At 47.9% G+C, this 23,897-nt stretch overlaps 1 protein-coding gene across 1 annotated transcript in view; it reads left to right on the top strand.

Moving 5' to 3' along the window:
• PIGK (phosphatidylinositol glycan anchor biosynthesis class K) overlaps positions 1-23,583 on the top strand; it is a 90,961-nt gene extending 67,378 nt beyond the window's left edge. The window contains exon 11 of the mRNA XM_020968541.2: positions 23,211-23,583. Coding sequence (XP_020824200.1) covers positions 23,211-23,327 — 117 coding nt within the window. The 3' untranslated portion in view covers positions 23,328-23,583. The remainder of the gene's footprint in view (positions 1-23,210) is intronic.
• Positions 23,584-23,897: the final 314 nt, after the last annotated feature.

Here is a 23,897-nt window from a genome sequence, read left to right as displayed (position 1 = left end):
TCCTCTCCCTCCTCCCCGATCTTTTCTCCCCATCCCCCCATCAGGGCAGTACGCTGCACGTCTTGGCCTTCTTGTCCTGGGTGGGTGTTGTCCTTGCGGTCTATCCTCTGTTCTGGACACCTTCCTCTCGTGGGTTGGCACTTTGTTGTCCCGTGTCCTCACCCCGGCACCAGACAGCCTCTTTTCACCTCTTCCGTGTTCCCCAGTGGTATCCCTTTGGCCATTTCTGGAGCCGAGGTCACCCTGGAGACACAGCACAGCCCCCTCCTGCCCACTGTGACTCTGCATTGTCCGTGGCCGCTCCTAATGCTGTAGCATCTCTTCGAGAAAGTGAATGTTGGAAAGAGTGCATGACTTCTGCTACCAGCCCCTGTCATGTTCTCTTCCTCTTAGTTTGAGGACGGCTAAGTGTGTGCACGTACACACTCTGCTGACCCAGTGTACCGAGTGTACACTGTGCGTCACCGGCCAGCCCCGAGGCATTTTTTGTCTTTGGTTTCCCTATGTGGATCATCAGGCCAGTCTCTTTTAAGCCATCCCGAGTGACCTGGCAGAGGCCCTGGATGGTGCCCGGCATCGTGGAGCCCCTCCTCATCTGGAGGGAGCTTGGGCAAAGCATCCTCCACAGTGGGGGAAGGCACAGGTCTCTTTGGAGTGAGGGCCGTTAGGTGGTTGAGAATCTTGTGTGGACCTGACCTATCTGTACCCGAGAGGAAGGCCTCCTAGCTGGAGGGAAGGCTGCAAGGCTTTTTTTTTTGGTGTCACAGACATTCAAATGGTGGGATCTTGACTTTGTACCTTTCCGTCCTGTTATTAGGATGCAGGCTCTGCAGGGGAGTTATCTACAAGACCTTGCTTCCTTTTCTCCTCAGCTTGTTGAGGGGGCCTCATTTCTCACGGAGAGTCGCTGCCTAGAGGTGGCGGCATGGAGCCATGATGGGGAGAGAATTCATTGGCAGGGATGCCTGGGTCTTAGCAGGGATGCGTGAGGGGACCCAGGCACAGGGGGAGGCAAGCATAGTGTTGTCTTCAGGGGCAGGATGGGGTTCAGTTTGGCTGTAGTTCTGCCAGCAATGAATTAGTGTCCCAGTTTTTCCACATTCCCTCCAACATTTATTGCTTTTCCTTTCAGTCATTTCAGCCAATCTGATAGGTATCAAATGATATCTCAAGGTTGTTCTAATCTGCATTTCTCTAATCAATAATGATTTAGAGCATTTTTATATGACTGTAAATTGTTTTGATTTCTTCTTCAGATAACTGCTTGTTCATATACTTTGACAATTTATCAATTGGGGAATGACTTGTATTCATATAGATTTGACAAAGTTCTTTATATATTTGAGATTTGAGACCTTTATCTGAGAAACTATCTATAAAAATTTCCCCCAGATTTTCTGCTTGCCTTCTGATCTTGACTACATTGGTTTTATTTGTGCAAAACTTTTTAAATGTAATGATATCAAAAATTATCCATTTTATACCTCACAGCATTCTCTATCTCTTGTTTATTCATAAATTCTTCTCCTGTCCATAAGTTTGATAAGTAATATGTTCCATGTTCTTCTGATTTTCTTGTAATATGTCCCTTTATATCTAGGTCATGGATCCATTTGACTTTTATCTTGGTAAATGGTGTAAGATGGTAAATGGTCTATGCTCACTTTCTGCCAGGCTGCTTTCCACTTTTTCCAACAATTTTTATCAAATAATGAATTTTTATCCCCAAAACTTAAGTCTTTACACTTGTCAAACACAATGTTACTGTAGGCATTTGCTGCTGTATATGGTATATCTACTCTGTTAAACTGATCCACCTTTCTATTCCTTAGCTAATTTTTGATAATTACTGCCTTATAACATAGATTAAAATCTGGTACTACCAAACCTCCTTCCTTTACATTTTTTTCATTAGTTGCTTTGATATTCTTGACCTTTTGTTCTAATTGAATTTTGTTATTATTTTTCCTAACTCAGTCAAATAATTTATTGGTATTTAATTGGGATGGCATTGAATAATTTAGGTAAAATTGTTATTTTTATTATGTTGGTCTTGCCTACACATGTGCAATTAATATTTCTCTAATTATTTAAATTGATTTTATTTGGTTTTTTTTTTTTTTAGGCAATTGGGGTTAAGTGACTTGCCCAAGGCCACACAGCTAGTAAGTGTCAAGTGTTTGGTCTGAGGCTGCATTTGAACTCAGGTCCTCCTGACTTCAGGGCCAGTGCTCTATCCCCTGCACCACCTAGCTGCCCCAAATTGATTTTATTTGTAATTATTTGTATGAAAAGTTTTTTTATAATTTTGTTCACAGAGCTCTGGGATTTGTTTTGGCAGGTGTACTCTAAGATATTTTATTCTGTCTGCAGTTATTTTAAATGAGTATCTCTTACTGTCCCTGATTGCAAGGTTTTGTTGGTGATATATAGGATTTTACACTACTTTTAAATAAGAAAGTTTTTATAGTTATTAAACTGAGCTGCTTTTGTCTTGAGGTTTCCTAAAATTTCTCAGAGGGCCGTCCATGATATTGAAAGGGAGGCATGCATCCCCACACACAAAGATACACAAATACCTACTTGGAGGAGTTGCCACAGATGAGATGCTCCCTGTCTCAGTCCAGATCATGGCCTGTCACACAGCCCTTCTTGTGGGTCCATGTCCTGACGTAAATCCTCTGGGACTCCTGCTGTAGGTTGTTAGGATTCTGTATCCGCTGGTTGTGTAGTATCTCTGGCTCTCACTGCATGACCAGTCGACTGGTCCACTTTATTGTCCAGTCTTGTATGTCCTTAATGATGTATTTTATGACACGTCTGTTACCCAGTCCTTCTTAGGAATATGCTAAAATATAGCAGTACCAGTGTGCATGTCCCCATCCTTCCTTGGAACACTGGTGATTTAGACTCTAACGATTGGGATTTTCCAGGATTCAGAGCCCTGAGACAAGCTGGCTTTTTGTGCCAGGAGGCAGTGTGGGATCCCTGAAGCTACCACAGCACTTTGCAAATGCAGTCTGTTCTGTACTCTTCCTCCCTTTAAGTTTGGGGCCCAATTCTTATCTTTAGAGACAGTCTAAAAGACATTTACTGGAGGCCTAGCTGCATGTGCTACTGGGCCAGCTGCGGGTCCCAGTCCGGACAAATAGGCATGCTTCATCCAGTTGCATCTTAGTGAGGATGCCATCTAAGGTGATGCTTGAGCCATACCGGAGCATCTGGACTTTGCAGGAGACGGGCTCCATGATGGTGGCAAGCTGGTCATCTGCATCCTGAGTAAGCTTCTTTCACGTTGCCGGCATTGTGGAGGAATACAGGAGAGAGTGATTTAGACCCTGAATGGCTGAGTTGCGATCCCAGCTGAAGACACCCCATGCCCCCCATGTGACCCAGGACTCAGTGGGCTGGTTCCAGCAGAATGCCCAGTGCTGGATGGGAGCTGCTGCTGCTGCTGCTGGGATGGCATAGATATTATTGACAAGATGCTTGTTGAGCCGGGTCATTTCTGTGCCTATGCCTTCCACGGCGGGCCAGACATCCTGTGGGAGGAGAGCCCCGAGGCTGCGTCTTGCTCTGCCCTGTCCACTGTCTTCCCATCTCTACCCTTCTCCTCTTCTTCCTCTTGAGCTACATCTCTGCTTCCTCAGGTAGCCTGCTGATGACCGGGGCAGATACGCTATCGATTAAACAGCCAACTGGGTCCATGGGTGGAGGGCGTGGCATTAGGGTTTCTGCTCACCTGTCATTGTTTTGTGCGCAGTTGGACTCGCTGGGTTTCCTAGCAGACATTCCCCGGACCCGTCATCTCCTCCAGAGCTCCTTGCTTCTTCTGACCCTGCTTCGCTCTCCATAGGGCACCAAAATCTGCCCATGTCTTTGAGAATTCCTCATACTTATTTTCTTACAGCTCACATATTCCATTCTGTTCACATAATATTAGAATTTTGCATTTTAAATTCTCTTTCCCTCCTTCTCCCTTCCCTCTTCTGGATAAGGCAAGCAATATGATACTCATTATACATGTGAACTCATACAAGACACATTTCCACATTTGCTAAGTTGTAAAAGAAGACAGACAAAAAACCCCAAGAAAAATGAAGTAAAAAAAGTCTGCTTCAGTCCACACTCGGTGCATTAGTTCTCTCTCTGGTGTTAGGTCTCATTGTTCACCATGAGTCCTTTGGAATTGTCATGAATTGGTGTCTTGATCAGATTAGCTAAGTCTTTCATAGTTGATCGTTCTGACAGCATGGCTGTTACATGCAGTGTTCTCTGTGTACAGTGTTCTCCTAGTTCTGCTCACTTCACTTTGCATCAGTTCTTGTAAGTCTTCAGTTTTTTCTGAAACCATCCTGCTCCTCCTTTCTTATAGCACAATAGTGTTCTGTCACAATCACACACCACAGCCTGTTCAGCCATTCTCCTGTGGGTGGGCATCCCCTTAGTTTCCAATTCTCTATTACCACAAAAAACTGTAATAAATATTTTTGTACATGTGGGTTCTTCCCTTCTTTCTTTGATCTCTTTAGATACAGACCTGGTAGTGGTATTGCAGGGTTAGAGTGTAGGCACAGTTTGGCAGCTCTTTGGGCACAGTCCCAAATTGTTCTCCAGAATGGTTGGATCAGTTCACAACTCCACCAACAGTACATTAGTGTCCTAGTTTTTCCACATCCCCTCCAACATGTCATTTTCCTTTTCTGTCACGTTAGCCAGTCTGTTAGGTGTAAGGTGCATTCCTCTGATGAGTAGTGATGTAGAGCATTTTTTCATGTGACTCTTGGTAGCTTTGATTTCTTGTTCTGTGCACGCCCTGTTCACATCCTCTGACCATTTAACAGCTAGAGAATGGCTCATGTTTTTATATATTGGGCTCAGTTCCCTCCATGTTTGAGAAATGAGGCTTTTATCAGAGAAACAATATAAAATTCCCCCCTCCCCCATTTCCTGTTTTCCTTTAATTTTGGCTGTATTAATTTTGTGAGTGTCAAAGCTTTTTAATTTCATGTAATCAGCATTAGCCATTTTACATTTCTATAATGCTGTCTCTTGTTTGGTCGTAAACTCTTCTCTTCTCCAAAGATCTGAGAGGTAAAATACTCCACACTCCTCTAATTTACTTATATCATCACCCTTTATCACCCGGTCTAAATCGTCCGTCCATTTTGACTTATGTGGGTGTGTGGTGTGAGGTGTTGGTTTGTGCCTTGTTTCTTCCAATCTGCTTTCTGGTTTTCCCAGCAATTTTGTCATATGTTTAGTTCTTGTCCCAAAAGCTAGGGTCTTTGGGTGTATCGACTCCTAGGTTACCTTGGTCATTTGCTCATGTGTGTTGTGTGCCCAATCTGTTCCCTGGTCTACTGCCCTGTTTCTTCGCCAGGACCAGAGAGTTTTGATGATTGCCGCTTTGTGATGCAGTTGGAGATCTGGTCGAGCTAGGCCACCTTCCTTCACCTTTCTTTGTCATCGATTCCCTTGATGTTGTTGACCTTTGGTTCTTCCAGATGAGTTTTGTCATTCTTTTCTAGCTCTGTGAGGAAGTTCTTTGGTAGTTTGGCTGGTATGGCACCTAATGAGTAAATTAACTGAAGTAGAATCGTCGTCTTTATTTTATCGTGTCAGCCTACTCATAAACAACTAATATTTCTCCACTTGTTTAGATCAGTCTTTATTTGTGTGAAAAGTGCTTTGTAATTGTGTTCATAGAGTTCCTGGGTTTGTCTTGAAAGGTAAACTTCCAAGTACTTGGTACTGCCTGCAGTCATTTTAAATGGAATTTTTCTGTCTCTCAAGATCGTCTGCTGTGCTCCTTATGTTCGTCTCAGACCCTCTGGGTTAAGAATCACCAGGAGATGCATGTGCACGTTTTCACGATGCGACTGTTTTTGCAGAGATTGCGTATTCACTCGGGGCTTATTTTGGCATAGGGCACAGGGCACTGGTCGGAACCCTTTGGGGCTAAGCTTCTCTGCAGCTTTCCTCTCAGCTCTTGTCAGGCAGGAAACCCTTCCCTTTGTTGGGGTTTAATCCAGTGTTGGGCTGCTCAGTCTGCCTGTTCCTGATTCTTCCTGACTGGATCAAGTACCATTGACCTACTTTTCTGTTTGTTTTTTTTTTAAACAAGTAGAAAGTAGTTTTGATAATAACGGCTGTAAGTCTGGACTGCCATTCTTCCTTCATTCCTCCTTTAAAAAAACCCAAAACCATTTCCCCTAAGATTCTAGGCCTGCGATTCCTCGTACACTGTTGCTTACACGCACGTCTTCACTGGTACCATGATGCAGCTATGCCTGCCAAGCATCTTTCTGCTCCCCTTTGGATTATTTGAAGTTTTGTTTCTTCTGGTGTTTCACTGATAGCAACCAGATAGCACCACTAAAACTATTAGAGTGTGGAGATCTTTGAAAGTTCTTCACAATTTATCAAGTCTTTGCGTTTTTGACTGATTGTTGGTCGTATCTGTGATTGTTTGATCCTGAATCCAGGGTCCAGAAACTTTTCCCTGACAGGAAAATAAGTTTCCCTTTGGTGCACCACGAAATGATTTCATCTGTCTGGTGATAGTGTATATTCTTAGGATTTAGAACTGGAACGGATGTGAGAGGCATTTCTGGCCTACATTTTAATGAATTAGGAAACTTCATTGAAGAGGGGAAAAAACCTCGTTGGTAGTGTTACGATCAGATCCGGTAGGGCCATGTTTTTTTTTTTTTAGCCTCTCATGCCAGTTGCCAAGATAATGCTCATCTGGGTCATGGCATCCTTGTGCACTTCTAAATGACTGGACTAATAGTCACGATAAAGCACTTTCTCAGGAGGAATCTAGGCTGTGATTTCTGATTTAGCGTCTTCTATCCAGTGTTATAGAACAGGACAAACTTGTTTATCTCAAGCCAGCCTCCTTAAAGTCTTTCTTGTAGTCTTACAGGACAGGACAGGACGTACATTAACTTGATTTCCAGGACTCTCAGATTTTGGATCTTAACAGTCGACAATAATAGTCAGCATTGACTAAGCACCTGCTAAGTGCCGAGCGCTGGGGCTCCAGAGGAAGCGGTAGGACAGTCTGCCCTCGAGCTCTAAGGAGGGAGACAGCACATAAAAAGAAGCAGAAAAAGTGGGGAGGGGAGGTGCCTGGCCAGGGAGCCCGAGGAAGTCATGGGAGGTGATCTGAGGAAAGGCCACTTAGAGACTTGATGTCATCTTGCAGAACGAGGAGTTTCTGGAGATGGTCAGTCCAGGAGGGCGATGCCTTCATCTGGGAGATCGAGGTACCCCTTCCCCCCAGCCCACCCCCACGTGTAGGAAAGAGCCCGGGAGTTAGGTCGCTTCAATGGCCTTGTCCCCTGTGGGACCCCGGGCCTGCAGACCAGTGTCTCCTGCAGCTCAGGGGACCATGTGGGATTGTGCTGGTGGTTTTCCTGTCTGGCATGCCGTGCTTGGGCTTGATAAGAAAACCATCCAGCAGACAAAGCAGTTTCGGAGCCATTTCCCAAGGTCAGCCTGAAGGACGCTGTCAGGGCTGGCATCCGTAAATTATGTTCCGTGTGAGTCTACATGCTTTATTGTATTCAGATTATTTGCACATTTGTGATCCACAGATTATTCGTATGATAATCCAAGAAGCTTATTCCCCAGATCTTTTTAGATAAAGAGGAATTATAATAAAAAAGCACCAGAGGCTGTTGGGACATACTTTGACTCTTCTGGTTCCTCTGCCAGGTTAAATAGTGTCCGAAAGGCTGTCTGCGATGACTTTCGCGTTATTCTACTGCAGTACCTGGAAATCCACAGAGCACTTTCCTGTTGTTGTTGAGAAAACGGAAAGACCATTTTAAAACCTGAAATGGGCTTCTAAGTATCCTTAAGATCCATAAAATAAAAATGTGAAATTTGGCTCTTCTTCAGCCCACGGGCCCCACTGATGGCCCTTCCACCCCCAGGCTCACTTTTGTCTCTGTATAACCTGAGCCTAGCACAGTGCCCAGCAAGCACATACCCCAAGCAAAGCCCTCCCTCCCCGCGCTTCCCTGTGCCCGTGGGGGCCGGCACCATCGTCCTTCCAGTCCACTGCGCTGCGTCATCATTTCTGCTTTCAGAGCAGCTCTGGCACGTGTCCTCCTGGCCTGTCCCCGGGATGACTGCAGTGGGCTTCTGGAATGATTATTCCCTCCAGTCTCTGCTCCTGAGATTGTGTCTCAGCTGCCATCTGCCCTGGACATCCCGCTGTCCTTAGAACCTTCTCACTGTGGAATCTCCCTGTACCAGGCTCCTCTCCTGGTACCTTAGCCTGCCTCCACTCCCCTCCCCCAGGAGCCAGCCTCTCTTTTGGACTTGTGTTCTCGGTGTTTAGCACAATGCCTAGTAAGTTCCTCCCTCCCTTCCTTCCTTCCTCCCTCCCTTTCTTCCATCAATAAACACTTATTAAGCACCTAGTACATACTGGGTACTGTGCTAAGTGCTGCAGATACAAAAAGAGGTAAAGAACAGCCCCTGGCCTCAAGGAGCTTACAGTCAAAAGGAGGAGACAACATACAGATATATCCAAGATAAACTGTGTACAGGATAAATGGGAAATAATGAACAGAGTGAATGGACTGAAATTAGAGGGGTTGGGAAAGGCTTCCTGTAGAGGGGATTTTAGTGGGAGCCTTACAAAAAGCCAGGGAGGTCAGTAGTCATCGTAGAGGAGGCAGAGCGTTCAGGCATGACACCAGACAGAATGAGAGGTGGAGGGTCTTGTTTGTGGCAGCCAGGAGGCTGGTGTCTCTGGACGGAAGAATATGTGGGGGGCGTGAGGTGCAAGCAAGCTGGAAAGGGTATAATGGACCAGGCAGTGAAGGGCTTTGAATGCCTACCAGAGACAATAGGGAGCCACCTGGGTCAGTGAGTGGAATGCGGTGAGGGTGGGGTGGCACAATCAAATCTCCATTTTAGGAAAGTCATTTTGAGTGGCAGGAGTGGGGAGAGATTTGAGGCAGGCAGACCCCCCCCCGTGACTCCTCCCCAGCAGTCCAGGGGTGAGGTGATGAGGGTCTGCACCAGGGTGGGGGCAGATTGGGTAGATGCTGTAAAGGTGAAATCGACCTTGGCACCATGTTGGATATGGGAGGGGGTAACGAGAGAGTGAAGAGTCTGGAATGACACCTAGGTTGTGACTCTGAGCATTCAGGGTGGGATGGGTGGGGGTGCCAGTAATAGGGAAGGTCAGAATGAGAATGAGTTCTGTTCGGGACGGATCGAGTGTAAGACATCTACTGGCCATGCAGTTGGGGATGAGAGACTGGGGAGGAAAAGTCGATTTGAGAATGAATCATCAGCATCAGACGGTCATTGACTCCGTGGGCGCTGATGAGATCACCAGGGAAGTAGGAAAGAGGGAAAAGAGCAGAGGACCCAGGGTAGAACCTGAGGGTGAGAGGGTGTGGTCTGGAGAGGATCTAGCAGAGCAAACAGGAGGAGGAGAACCAGGGTGGGGGTGTCCCAAAAACCTAGTGTTAGAGGCTGCAGGGAGGCTGAGGACCCTTCCATCTTCCCTCCTCTCCTTCCGCTTTGTTAGTATGAGCAAATCTTAGGCTCCTTCATCTTCAGAACTTTAAAGCAAGGTGGGACACACTAGTAAATTGTAGTCTGCATTTGATGGCAGAACTGGAGGGAAATACCTAGTAACTTTTTGCCTTTTAAACATTTTAAATTGTTTTATTATTGCCCACAAATTGTATGTCACAGTACTGATCTTCATTGGAAGTGATAAATCATTAGCCCTTTGAAAGTAAACTAGTGCTGATAAGAAATGAGAAAATGGACCATTTCAGAGAAAGCTGTGAAGATCTTTAGGGACTGGTCCAGCCTGATTGGAGCACAACCAGCAGAATTTACAGTCATAGCAACATTGTAAAGAAGAACAGCTTTGGACATGACAGCCTGCTGTGATTTTGGAGGCTTGAGGATGAAGCCAGAGATGGGCTGGACTCAGACTGCAAAAGGAAATGTGTGTGGATCTGGCCAGTGTGGCCAGCAGATCAGTGCTTCATGGGAAACAAATTATATTTTGAAAAAGTAAATGAATCAGCCCTGAATGTCTGATTGTGAAAGCATTTATTATGTGCCCACTGCATCCCAGACATCATGCTCAGTATTGGGGTTACAAAGTTTGGAAGCGTGACGGTCCCCGACCTCCAGCACAGTCAGGGACAGAGTGGACAGAGAGGGCGGTTTTGGCTTGGGGGTCACCGGATCCACCCCTAGATCGTGCCATCAAAATGCTCTTTCTGCAAGCAGTGGCATTACTGATGGGTTGATTGTGGAACCATGTCCAGAGCAAAAGGTGGGAGGCAGAGGGTGGTCTGCAGAGCAGACAGCGTTGGGGAGTGAGGGGGGCTGGACAGGACTGCGCTGATGGCCTGGGACCCTGGCGGAATGGTGGGTGGAGGGCCGAGCACTGCTTTGACTTGCTTGGGTCGGAGACACGGCCAGGAGGTAGTTGGTTGTGTGACAGGAGAGACGATGCTTGGATGGATTGGTCTGTAAGCTGTCTGAATGGAGATGATCATTAAACCCATGGGACAGGGGAGGGCAGAAGCCCCTACTGTGTGCCAGGCACATGCTAAGTGAATTACAAATAGGATCTCATTTGGCCCTCACGACAGCCCTGGGACATGGCGCTGTTATTGTCCCCGTTTAGAAGCTGGGGAAACTGAGGTAAACAAGGTCAGGCGTCCCACAGCGGGCAAGTGCCTAAGGCTGGCTGTGACTTCAGGCCGGGTAGGTGGCTGGGTAGGTGTAACAGCCCTCACTGGAGAAGGAAGGTATCAACCCCTAAAGAGAGAGGAGAGCGGCAGCGGCAAGGGCTGGCAGAACACGATGGACGCTTGGCGCCCTCACATACCATCTTGGGTGCTGGGCACAACCTGCTTTTTGTGAGCGGGTCGACTTTGGGCATGCCCCACCTTTAAGAAAAATTGACTGCATGTGACAAAATGTCTACTTTCACATCTGATAAATGCAAGGTCAGTTATTGCCTCCCCAGCTAATACCACCCGGCACCAGCTTAAAGAGGGTCTCCCTGGACTGTGCCATCTGACTCAATTTCGAAGAATTTCATGTTCCTACAAGTTTGCTGGGGCGGGAGCAGTGCGGTCAGTATGCTTAGCTTTGCTTGGCACAGACTCTCCAGGGCATTGGCATTCATTTGCCATTATTGTTTTGGGGAAGTGGAGGCCATTCTTATTACCTGAAAGTAGAGAATTAGTTGAAATTAACCAAACTATTCACAGATTAAAAGAGACCTTTATTGTCGTAATCCTTATGATAATATCCTATGAGAAATATAAGACATACTGCAGATAGTCAAAGAGGAGCATGCTATTAGCTGTTAGCAGGGATAATAGGGATTTTTTTTTCCCCCTTTGGCCATACAGGTAAGCAGTAGAATTCATTTGTGTGAGCCATCCTGGCCGTTTCCTGTTTTGCTATAGTTAACCATATGTAAATGTTTTTGAGATGCCCTCTGTCCCCTCTGGATTAGTTCCGAATTTTAGATCAGGTAATAAAAACAAAACCAAGTAGAAATTATTTTGCAGAGTATCTTGTTCTTCTTGGCTTTTTTCTCAAACATTTTTAAAGTGCTTGAATTTCCAGAAGCGCCTTTTACTTACTAGTGTAGCTTTACATGCTAAATTTCAAGGGGAAGTTCCCTCCAGTGGCACAGGTTGCGACTCATTCTGGAGTCACCAGGTGTGGCTGTCATCCACGCTCTCCCCAGGTTTGACCAAGGTGATCCTCCCAGCGTGCCACAGGCCTTCCTCCCAGAGTCCCCCTCCCCCCTCTCGACTGCTTCACCAACTCTTCCCAGGATGCACGTCCTTCATGACGTCTTCTCCCCCCCCATTCTTTGGTTCCTGGGGTGAGTCTGCTCACACCTACCTCAGGCTTCTCTGTGCCTTCTTTGTGATGTTTATCTTGAATTCCTTGGAACTTGTCTTCTAAGCCTTGCTGGGCCTTGAGTCCAGAGGACCTGAGTTCAAATCTAGACTCAGGCATGTACCAGCTGTGTGATCCTGGGCAAGTCACCTCCCCCAGTTTGCCTCAGTTTCCTCATCTGTACGATGAGCTGGAGAAGGAAATGGCGAACCACTCCAGTATCTCTGCCAAGAAAACCCCAGATGAGGTCATGGAGAGTCGGACATGACTGAAACAAATGAATAATAAGTGAAAAGTTGATTTTTTTTGTACCTGTGGGCACAGAGGTACTCTCTCTTTGATCTCATTATGGTGTAGGCTGAGTAGTGGAATAGCCAGGCCAAAGGGGACATCCAAAGGTATCTCCCAGAGGCTTTCCTGGGCCATTTCACAGCTTCACCGACCGTGGTACCACACCCTCTCCACTCTGGACAAAAACCACCTTTCTCTGTTCTTACCCACAAGGGCCAGGCCTTCTGGAGCCATATTCCCACCTCGGGATCCATTACACCTCTGACGTGGGTGGTGCCCCACTCGTGAGCTCCTCTCGCCTTCCTGGCAGCTGGTGCTCTCCCTGGGAGCTGTGCCCATTCCTCCCCCTCCGTACGTGGGCCCCCCGATCACGTGTGTGTTCACTCACTCAGCCACTTAGGTCCTGGTAGAATACGTGTGTTTCAGTCACGCCTGCTGTTGCTTCATGAAGAAAGATGACTGACATCACCGAGGTGGGAGAGAATAGATTTATTTTTGTTATGGAATCCATTCCCTCCAAGGCTCCACTCCATTCTCTTTGTTCAAGACGACTTTCATACATGCATGTGATGTCGCTCATCACGTATCGATCCTCCTGAGTGGTGGTCCCAAGGTGATGCCAGTGAGTGGGCAGCCTGGAAGCAGGACTTTGAATGTCGTTTGCCCCGTCTGGAGCAAACCGGAGCTTCTGGCTCAGTGTTCCTTGTTCTGTCTCCAGTGCTTGGCGCACAGTCAGGGCTTAATGGGTGCTACATTCATTCATTCACTCATTTATTCACTAGTTCATTCATTCATAGTTACTCATCCACATTAACACAGACTTGTAGCCTAAATTGAAGTTGCTCTTTGTTAAATGTGGAAAATCTAAAAACCTCCTTCCGATTCAACAAAGGGGAGTGAAAAAACATCATTTGCTAAGCAATTCTCTCGATGCCTTTAGAACATTTGCTTGATCATTTTTCCTTTCTATAAAATCCATTTTAATAGCATTTTTATGTTCTATATGTTTTATGAAAAGGTCTTATTGAAAATCTTGGACAGTTTCCATCAGTTTCCCCATAGACTCATTTAATTTGAAAATCCTTGGTTTCATCCTTACCTTAATTACAGTCTTTGGAACTGTGTGCTGTTAACTGGTTTTTGAAGTTTCATGCAATGATGTGCATCTTGCCCCACCCAGGGCGAGGGACAGTGGGAAGTTCACTGTTGCTTAGCTACCTACCTTTTCATTGGAAATAGCAGGCATTTTCTGACTGGGGCCCTCAGCTGTTCGGCGTTCGTCCAGGACATTTTAACGCCTGCCTTCTGTATGATGGCTGTTATTATGGGGTTGGGGGGGTTCCCGTGTGATCGCCTTCACCCTGTCAAGTCAGTCATCTTGTGGGAGGCTCGGGACCTGCCCCTGTGGGTACCAGCATCAGATTTAGACCCATCTGTGATTTAATTGTGAGTGAAAGTGTTGAAGACAGACCACAGAATGTCAGCCTCGGTTGTTGGAAGAAGCCACTGCTGAGGCGTCAGGAAACAGTGCTGTGAACCACGGAGAATGAGAGGGCCTTTGGTGGGGGAAGACACGTTCATGGTGTCTTTGTGAAAGTCGGGGGCGCAGCGTGAAACAGTGTCACGTTGGCACCCAGGCCTCATGCATTTGGCAAAGACCACAGTCTTCTTTTAGTAGGACCTCAAGTCAAAGTGCTCCCCAAATCGGCGCCCTTGCCTGTTCAACAGATGCCACGTGGTCTCTCTCACTTTCCAGATGGTTACATTTCTAGAGTCAGCATGCACTTATTAAGCACCTACTATGTACTTTGGCACCGTGCTAGGGGCTGGAGAGATGAGGGAAGGCAAAGGCTGCTGCCCTCTGAGGGCTCACAGTGGGATGGGGAGACGACAGGCCAGCGGCCGTGTCCAGACGAGATAGACGTGGGGTTGGTCAGAGAGATTCTTAGTGTGAAGGGTGAGGTTAGCGTGGACAGATGAAAGAATGCCCAGATCCTCCTTGGACTGGAAACTTTGCAGCAGTGTCGGAAGGGCGGGGGACGTAGTCTTCTCGTTGTTTGACTCTGTCGCCCCATGGGTGCAAAAGGGAGGTGCTGTAAGATGATAACGAGGGTAATACTAATAACAGCATTTACACAGCCCTTTAAAGTTGGCGTACGTTACCTCACTGGGTCCCTACAGTGTGACCTGTGAGGTTGGCACTGTTATTATCCCCATTTTACAGATTAGGAAACTGAGACTCAGAAAGAGGGGGTAAGTGACTTCTTCAGGAAGCTAGCTAGGAAGTGTCTGAGGCAGGATTTGAACCTAGGTCTTCCTGACTCCGAGTCCTACAGTCTCTCTGTTGTACTATTTAGCTGTCTTGTAAGCCAAGAAGACAGAGATCTGAGAAACCCACAAATGCAGACTCAGCCTCTTAATCACTAGTTACTTAATCATCTAGTTACTTAAACTAGATCACTAGAAGCTAATTACTGATGCAGGCATGTGTAGAGCCAGGAACCACAAGAATGAAGCAGTGCCATTCAAGAGTCAGCTCAGGGTCAGGTAACAGGTTCTGGCCACAGACGCTTCAGGGGTGCTGCGGGGTGTGGCAGAAGGGAGGGCCGCTCCTGGAAACCCTGAGTCGGCGGGGGCGTAGAGCGTGCCCCAAGCTGGAGCTGTCCTGCCTGAGCTGGGACGCAGGGGTGTCCGCAGGGTTGAGCAGCGGCGACATTTCTCCTATCTGTCTGAGATGGCATAAGCAAAGGTGGCCTCAGTTTACCTCCATTACCGACCCTCTCTCAGATGTACACTGTTGCTGACCTTCCCTATGGACCGTAAGCTCAGTGACAGCAGGGCCGAGGGGGCTTCCCTTTTGAGTCTCTCCCCACAGCCCTCAGCCTGGTGGGTCCATGATCACTCTTTTGGGTGAAAGGTAGCTCCTGGCAACATTGTGCACACACACCCACTCCCTCCCTCCCTCCTGTCTCCTCTCTGTCTCTGTCTCTCCCCTCATTGGCAAGAGAAGAAATAATAAGGAAGGAACACATCAGAACGGAGTTAATTTTTAGATGTTCCTCCTTATGTTAGGAAGCTCAGTTGTGAGCCTCTAGCCTTGGAATTGGGTCTGTACGTCTCTTTTAAGAAGGTTTTGTAGGGTCCCCCACCCCGGCATACACACACAGCAGGCAGGGCGGGCCCAGCATGGAGTGGATTCATGAGCCCCACTTGGACTTTTGTGCTCTTATTTGTGAATGAATAAAACCACTGTTACTAGTACTTCCTGTGTCCCAAGCCCTGCTTAGTGCTGGAGATACAAACCGAGAAACTGATGGAGTCTCTGCTCCCAGAGCAGCCTGGGGCCTGGGTGGGGGCGACTTCATCCTGGCCAGGGCTGCCCCAGGACCCAAGGGCATCCAGGGGCTTCTTAGCGACCAAGAGAGGGATTTTTTAAGAGAGTGTGCTTGGCCACTTTGTTATTGGTCAGTCAATGAACAAGTGTTTATTAAGCACAGGCAGCGCTTTGGGCAGGTGACATTCTAGTGAGGAAACCCCCAGGTGTACTGGGTGGGATAAACCTAAAGAGGACAAAGTCAGAGGTCTTTTAGTGCAGGAGCCTCATCAGGCAGAAAGGAATAACCAGGTTACTGTCATGGGGCCAGGGGAAGAGAGCAAATCAATTTCATATTTATTTTGTTTACTTTTTAAAGAAAAAATAGCCATTTTTAACATAAACAGACCAGACCTGCCACTCAGCTTCCCTCCTCTAACGGTTCTCAAAGTGTTGGAGTCAAGTCTTGGTGCCTGTGGAACTTGGAACTAGTTACGCCTTTAAAGAACTCTGAGGGTCTCCCCTTCTTTGTAGATGACTTCCAGATCTATTTATCCACCCCTGCCCCTTTCCTTAGACTTCATTCCCACAGCTCCATGTCCCTCTGGCACCTCAGATTCTGTGTGCCCCTTAAACCTGCATCTTCTCTAAACTTCACCATTCCTGTCGAGAAGCCGCCATCTTCCATGACTCAAACCCAACACGCCGGAGCCCTCTCCCAGGCCTAGTGGTTTGCTGCCTCCTTCTCGTCACTTCTACCTCCATAATATCTCTTCTCCAGGGCCACTCAATTCTGAGTTGGAAGGGTCCCCAGAGGCCTTTGCGCATAACCTTTTCCTGAACGAGAGTCTTTCCTTCTAGCAGTCTGGCCTTTAAAGCCTAATTTCATGTCACTTGCCAGTTCAGTCCAGTTTAACTCCATGCCATCGCCCAGGCCCTGAATGTCATCCGTGCCTCTGCACGTTCACATCGGGTGGCTCCTGGGCCCCTCAAACGGCTGGTCTCGTTCAGATTCCTTACCTTGATGTGGAACTCGTCTTGTCCCACTTGTTGCCTCTTCTGCATTCTCTTCCCTGAGCTGCTCTCTGCCCCTGTTCTCTCTGGCACAGGTTCCCAGAGGGTACCCTGACCTTTCCAAGAAAATACTCCACATGCGTTCCGTGTTCACACTGCCCCTCCCCAGGAAGATGCACACTCTTAAAGGTCAAGGACCACCATTTTTCTTTCTGCATCCCCAGCCCCCTGTGCCTGTCACGTGTGAGGCGCTCAGCACGGATTTGTGTAGTTTGAATTTTATTGGGACAGATATTGATTCTCACTTGGAGCTTAACTAGGCTGGCATCTAACCAAGCAGTAACTTATAAAATTGCATTGTGGTGTCGTTCACATGTACCCAGTTTACTATCCAACATAGCTCGCCCCCTCTACATTTATCATCTTTTGTCTTCAAGGTGATTTAGTGAGGGTGCAGTTTCATAATTAGTAGCTTTTTTTTCTTTTGTTGGTTTGGTCTGAAAGAATCTTTTTATTGGCACAGCCAGTATGCCTGCGAGCAGCGCTGGTCAGCTCTCAGCGGATTATCATCGTGTCCTTGAATTCAGATGTCAAGCTGCTCTTATCCAGCCTGTGGTCCAGCTTGACATGAGATCTCATGGGAAATCCATTAGATGGAAACCCAGGTCCCAATCCATATTCCTAGGCAAATTAGTCACTATCTCCTGTAAATTCTTTAAGGAAATAGAATTCCATAGAAAGTCAGAGATAATGTGATAATCAGAGAAAATCTGATAAAGCTTAGTGGCTTAATTGAAACCTCGTGTCACTTTATGATTTTTGTCTCAGATCCCAGACAAAGGTAGATAGTTCAAGAAGGTCAATGAAATGAGCACATGTGGAAGGGCTGGTTATTCAGAAGTTAAGCATGGTTGTTCCTTGGCAAAGAGGCCTGGCCTGGGTTTCAGGAGGCTGGACCATTCATTGTCTGTGTCAGCGAGCCAGGTGCTCACCCTCCTTGCGTCAGTTGGACTGGCCTATCTCTGAAGTTCTGGGAGACTGTGACTGAAATAAAATGATCAGATTGATTTCTGTCATGATTACAGATACTAGTTAGGAAAACTAATTTTAAAAGGTACAAGGTACATTCTTTGTTTGAAATTACTTTAATTCAATTCATAAATGCCTGTGAAGTTTCATTTTTAGAAATTAAACAATATGCATGTTGAGGGTTTGTGTGTTGAGATTAATTGTGGAGCTGTCCCAGAATGTTGATTTGACCAGTTAACACGGCTGGCAGATGCGACTGCCGAACCACGGTAGGGACATTTGAAGCTGGCACAGTGCCTTGGGACGGTGGAAATTGATGTTTTCAGTTTTCAAAAAAGGGAAGCGAGGAAGTTGAGAAGAGAGCACAGGCCAGTGAGTCTGACAGCATGGCTTGGTTAAGTTCTAGAATGGATCTTAATAGATGACAGTCTCAGTCATAGACAGATTATGCCAGACTAACCTCATTTCTTTCTTCTCCCCTCCCCTCCCCTCCCCACCCTTCCCTTCCCCTCCCCTCTCCTTTCCTCTCCTCTCCTTTCTCCACATTGCCTGGCACATAGTAGGTACTTACAAATATTTATTGACTATTTGGACAGGGTTAATAAACTGATAGATCATGGCAGTAGTGTATGTGTGCTGTAGATAAAGCTTACCTAGATTTTAACAAAATGTTTGTTAAAGCATCTCATGCTATTGTTTGGAAAAGATGGAGATTAAATGAAAATACAGCTATGGACTTAACGACTGAACTCAAAAAGTCACCATTCGTGGTTCAATGGGCTGTTGACCATTTTCATCGGTGATTTAGGTTATGGCTTGGAGAGCTAATGATCAGTTTGCAGATGGCAGAAAGGCTAACCTACTAGATGACGGCCTCAAGTTCCCAAAAGACCCTGGCAGCAGAGAACATGGTGCTTCATCCAGTGAGAAGGCATTTCACAGGGATCAACGTGAAGTCTTACACATGGGTTCAAAAAATCAACTTCACAAATACAAGATGGTGGAGGCATGGGAAACAGCAGTTTCCCTGAAGTGAAGAATAACTTAAAGTGGACAGCAAGCTCAGTATGGGCCAGCCTGGTAATGTGACAGTCAATCAGAAAAGCAAAAGACCTCCTTGGGTGTGACAGACCATGCCTGGAGTTATGCTTAGCTCTGAGCTCCATGGTTTAGGGAATGAACATCCAGGGGCGGGAACCTCGTAGGCTTAACCAGATGGACATTGGCTGTGTGTGAATGGCCTCAAGGTTATGACAAATGGAGATCCAGGGAAGGAATTGGAGATGATGAACTTGGTGGAGAGAAGAGAATTGTCTTCACATAGGGAAGGGGGCAGTGAAGAGACAGATTAGCCTTCTCCTCAGGGAGGGGGAGGAGACCTTCTAACAGTGAAGTACTATCCCAGAGAGGGATGGGACGGGCCTCCTGGGGAGGTGGCAGGGAAGCGCTGTCCCAGGGCGGGATGGGACGGGCTGCCGGTGGAGGTGGCAGGGAAGTGCTGTCCCAGAGCGGGATGGTGCCTGCGGCGGTGCCGAGTGGCCTCCTTTCTGATGCAGAAGGCTCAGCAGAGGCCGAGAGCTTCCTTTTGGGCGATCAGAGTACAAGGCTCCCGAGAGCCTCTCTGCCTGAGACTGGGTGAGTGCAGAGCAGCTGCTTGTAGAATCGGGGGAGTCCTCGTTGCCAGGTCAGTACGGCAGTGGTAGCTCTTGGAGGAGTGTTTGCCCGGCTCTCTGTATGAGATAGTGTCCATCACCAGAAATGCCAGTCTTTTATCTTGCATCCTGGTTATTGTCCTTTATGAATAAAAAGACTGTCATCTAAACAAATCAGATGCTTGTTTTTTGAGTCTTAGCCATTTCAGGGCTAAGTGTGAAAGCCCTCTCCTGAGCTCTCACATTCCGTGTGTCATCTCTTTGGGTCCTTGTGGCTACCCTGTAAGGGAGGTCGGTCAGTCAGCGTGCATTTATTAAGTGCTTACAGCATCCCAGGCCCGGGCCCTGGACACACAGTTCCTGCCCTCTGGAAGCTTGCATTCTCTTGGCACGTGAAAATGAGAACATGATGAGCCAGCCGCAGAGTCGGTGGAAGGTCCCTAAGAGGGCGAGCCTCTGGCAGCCGCAGAGTAAGGAGGGCTCCGTTGGGGTTGTGGGTGCTTGTGGTGAGGCACCCCAGGCTTGGGGCACAGCTGCTGCAGAGGTCCGGAGGCAGGACTCGGCATGGGGGTGGTAGCCCAGTGGGGTGCCTGAGGGGATTAGGATGGGAGATGCTTGTGAGAGCCCTTCAGATGTGACTGTCGAGGCCGTGGGCGAGTCCTGGAGCATCCTGGGGGGCAGTGCAGGGAGGCAGGAGCTCCTGCAGTGGTCTCGGGGGGGGCGTGCCCCAAGTGTGGAGAGGAGGGGATGGCCAGAAGGGATATTGTGAGAAAGAGAAGGGGCTGAGGCCGATGAGGAGGGCTCGAAGCCAGGCGCCCGGAAGCACGGCTGACAGCAGCAGCGCTCATTTGTGTCGTGCCTGTTGTGTGCCAGGCTCTGGGCTGAGTGAGCACTTCACAAATAGCATCTCACTTTCTCCTCACCACAACGCGGGGGGGGGGAGCGCGCACTATTATTATCCCCATTTTACAGTTGGAGAACCTGAGGCCAGTTGGCACATGTTGGAGTGCAGATTTGAATTTGGGTCTTCCTGACTCCAGGCTTGGCGCTCTGTGCACTGTGGCGCCCCCTGGCGGCCGTAGTAGAGAGGTTCAGAAAACCCTCATTGAGATGCTCCAACCAGTCTGAAATGTCTGGGAGACATTTGATGTAGGACTGTAGCTCAGGAGAGAGATCCGGGTACAATATGTGGCCATGGGAGTTGTGTCCTCGGAGGTGACTGAACCTGCCGCACCCGTGAGATCACCAAGTGAGTGAGCGTGGAGGGAAAAGAGAAGGGCTTTAGGGGACATACAGAGTTGGGGGGCAGGGGATGGAGGACAGTCCACAAGAGGCACTGAGCAGAAGGGTCATGAGAGCAGAGCGCCGGCGAGCTGGAGAGGAGAGGCCGTCTGGGAGGGTACAGGGCCCCCCTGCTGCAGAGTTCACATTGCCTTGAGCTGCAAACTCCCTCACTTCTTTTGTTTTCCTAGATTATAGTAAGGATGTCAGGATTCAACAGCATCTTTTGTCAGTGGAAGAAGGTTCCACATTTGAGTTCCAGTATCAAACTGATATGTCTGTGTGGATGTATGCTGTGATTAGTGTTATTCACGTGCTACATCTGCTACATACGTTCAGGGATGAGCGTAGTTTTTATACTAAAGCTTTTTAGTACCGTGGCTTTGATGAACCAAAATACATTTAAATAAAAAATCTGATAAAAACAGGCAAATCACCCCAGTAGCCCAGTTTTATATCCCATTAGTATTTTCACATATATTTGTCAGTGAGAAATTATTTACTGAGAGACCACTACATCCTCGTCATTGTTCTAGGTGTTGTGCTTTAGGAAATGTGTTCTGTCTTTGGAGAGGTATGTGAAATTTTTGCTGTATTTTTCCCTTCGCTTCCCTTCCCACCTACCCCCACCCCCAACCTGGAAGAAGGAAAAGGAAACCCTTGTAACACACCTGCCGAGGCAGTTAGGACAGCCCCTGCCTCTGACTGTCTCAGTCCGCACGCTGAGTCTATCCCCCGTTAGAAGAAGGGTAGCTCACTCGGTCATCGCGTGGGTCTTAAGTCTCTCTGAGTTGTCTGTCCTTGTGTCCTGGTTGTTATTGTATAAATTGTTCTGCTGGGTGGCCATCGGGCCGTGCAAGTCTGGCCAGGTTTCTTTGTAGCCCTTCCTTCTGTCTTTCTTAAATAGCGCAGTCGTGTTCATTATTTGTTTAGCCATCCCAGGCAGAGAGGAGCCCACCCCCTTGGTTTCCAGTTCATTGCCATTATAGGAAGAGCTGTTGTGACTTTTTGTGCCTACCGGTCCTTTTCCTGCTTCTTTGGTTGTTCTGGGGACTAGCTGTAGGAATGCTTTCCCTCGCTCTCAGGGCACGCACAGGTTAGCGACCTTGGGGATATGGATTCCAGAACGTCCAGGCCAGTTCACAACTCCGACAACAAGCCAATGCACAGGGGTGCCAAGGAGCGGGGTCTTGTGGTTCTTCTGAAAAGATGGAGCTGAATTCCGCAATGTTCCAGCAGCCCATCCCAGGGTTGAGGCTTCCTCTCGTCCACATTTCTTCCTTTTGCCCAACCCAGCTAGTCACGATATCCACTTCTTTATTTTTGCTCTTTCTCCTTTGGTGAATTCTGTCTAGTCGCTGTGCCCCATGGGAGCCAGTCATACATTCATAGGTTTGCAGGCCTTGTCTGTCTGTTTGTCTCTCTGTCTATGTGGAAAGGTCTGGCTCCTGCCCCACCTGGATCATCAGTTGCTTGTGGTAGGAAGGTCATCCCTATCCTCCCTGTAATTTGCATTAGGCCTCGAACAAAGCAGTCAATCAAACACTTAAGCACCTACTTTGTGCCAGGCCCTGAGCTAAGTGCTGGGGATACAAAAAGAGGCAAAACCAGTCCCTGTTGTCAAAGAGCTCGTATTTTAAGGGGAGAGACAACCTGGTAAACCTTCAGGCCCTCACAGGTCTGTGAAGCCACAGTCTTAGCAAGGACACAGGCATCGTGGTACCAGTCTGATCCCTTTTACATGGAATTGAAGGAACTACCAAGAAGGCTCAGAGCCTCTTTGGATCAGATTTGGAATTAGAGTGCATCGTGTTGCCCCCAACATTTCTACCTACAAGAATTTGAATCAAATAGAAAATCAGATCTTTAAAAATTAAATATTGAGACAAGAAAAGGAGGGATAGATGATGGTTCTGCAGAATGAACCAAGGTGCTGAGAAAAGGTGAGCTCATAGATAAGCACCCATCTTTCCATGAAAAAAAAAATCTTGGTTTTGTTTTCAAGTCTGAAAACACAACTTTTTCATTGACAGCTATTTTAAATTGTGGATTCCAAATGAGTGCTTTTGGCCATGCGTATGATTTTTCTGATACAATGAATTGTGGGGTGCCAGGAGGAGGAAGAGGCTGCCCAGCAGGAGTGAGTAGCCCCTGTAGTGAAAAGAGCAGGAGAGTCACCCGGGAGATGCCCACAAACTCCTCCACTTCTCAGGGCCCACGTGTGTCCCAGTTACTGTAGCAGAAAACCGGGTCAGTGTCTGCTTCCACTCTGCTGTGTGTATTTGCAACTGCTCAGACAGAAGCGGCCTGAGGCTCAGCTGGAGTTGGGGTCCCAGACACTTCCCAGGCACAAAGCAAGCCCATCTCCATCCCTCAGAGGGAAGATGAGGACTGTTCTGAGTGTCTGGGGGAGTTGAGGCTGGGCCTCTTTGGGCTCCTCTGGCTTGATTAAGTCCCAGTCTTGGGATTTGATTAGATAAGGAAGCTCCTCCTCTGCCAAAGGAAACTTGAGGGTGGGTGGGCAGCCCTTGGGTCTGAGCACCTGCGGGAGTCAGGGCTCGGCCTCTTTGGGCTCCTCTGGCTTGATTAAATCCCAGTCTTAGAAGGCAAATGCTTGCCCTTGAAAAAGCAGCCCCGCTCCTCTCGGTTTAATGGTTGTCCGATGTCCCCTTGGTGAAATGTAACGCTGTCGTCCTGCTTTGCAGAAGCCTAAGCCGAAGGAGTGGCACCCGCCGGGAGGCTTCATCCTGGGGCTCTGGGCCCTCATCCTCATGGTCTTCTTCAAGACATATGGCATCAAGCACATGAAGTACGTGTTTTAGCGGGACGTCCGCGGGGCTCTCAGTGCGGGGGATGGACCGCACGCGTCCTGGAACTGGCGTCTCTCCAGAGCATCAGACAGAGGGTGAGGAGGCCCGGGGAGCCTGCGCTTTGGGGGGCTTCTTCGTTGTAGTACAGTGTCATACGTGAAACATGTTCTGTGTTAAACGTGGGTGAGTAAATCACATCTTGGTTGATAGTTTAAACTGTTAACTCTGCAGTGTGAACACTTGGATCTATTAATAAATGTGAAAAGCAGCCCTTCTCTTCATTGAGCTCTAACCGTGCCCCTGGGGGGCACGTTACCGGGGGCTTTTGGCACACGGGGTGTGGACTGGAGCAGATTTGGAGAGCTGGACAGGACCTCAGGTCGATTTGTAGGGGGTCAAGCAGGCGGTGAGCCCCAGGGACAGGACCGTCAGGCCTGTCCGACTTCTGGACACAGGGTTTGTACACATTGGGCAACACTGCCTTCTGCTTGGCAGAGAGGTGCAAGGCTTACCACCCAACTCCATGCCGACCAGAGGGCTGGGCCCAGCCTGGCCTTTTATTGGTTTTGTTCCCTCCCAGCC

The sequence above is a fragment of the Phascolarctos cinereus genome, unplaced genomic scaffold, assembly GCF_003287225.1.
Source record: "Phascolarctos cinereus isolate Bilbo 61053 unplaced genomic scaffold, phaCin_HiC Scaffold_5;HRSCAF=322, whole genome shotgun sequence".
Taxonomy (NCBI): domain Eukaryota; kingdom Metazoa; phylum Chordata; class Mammalia; order Diprotodontia; family Phascolarctidae; genus Phascolarctos; species Phascolarctos cinereus.
The sequence above is the reverse complement of the archived record's forward strand: the minus strand, read 5'-3'. Positions and strand labels throughout refer to the sequence as shown.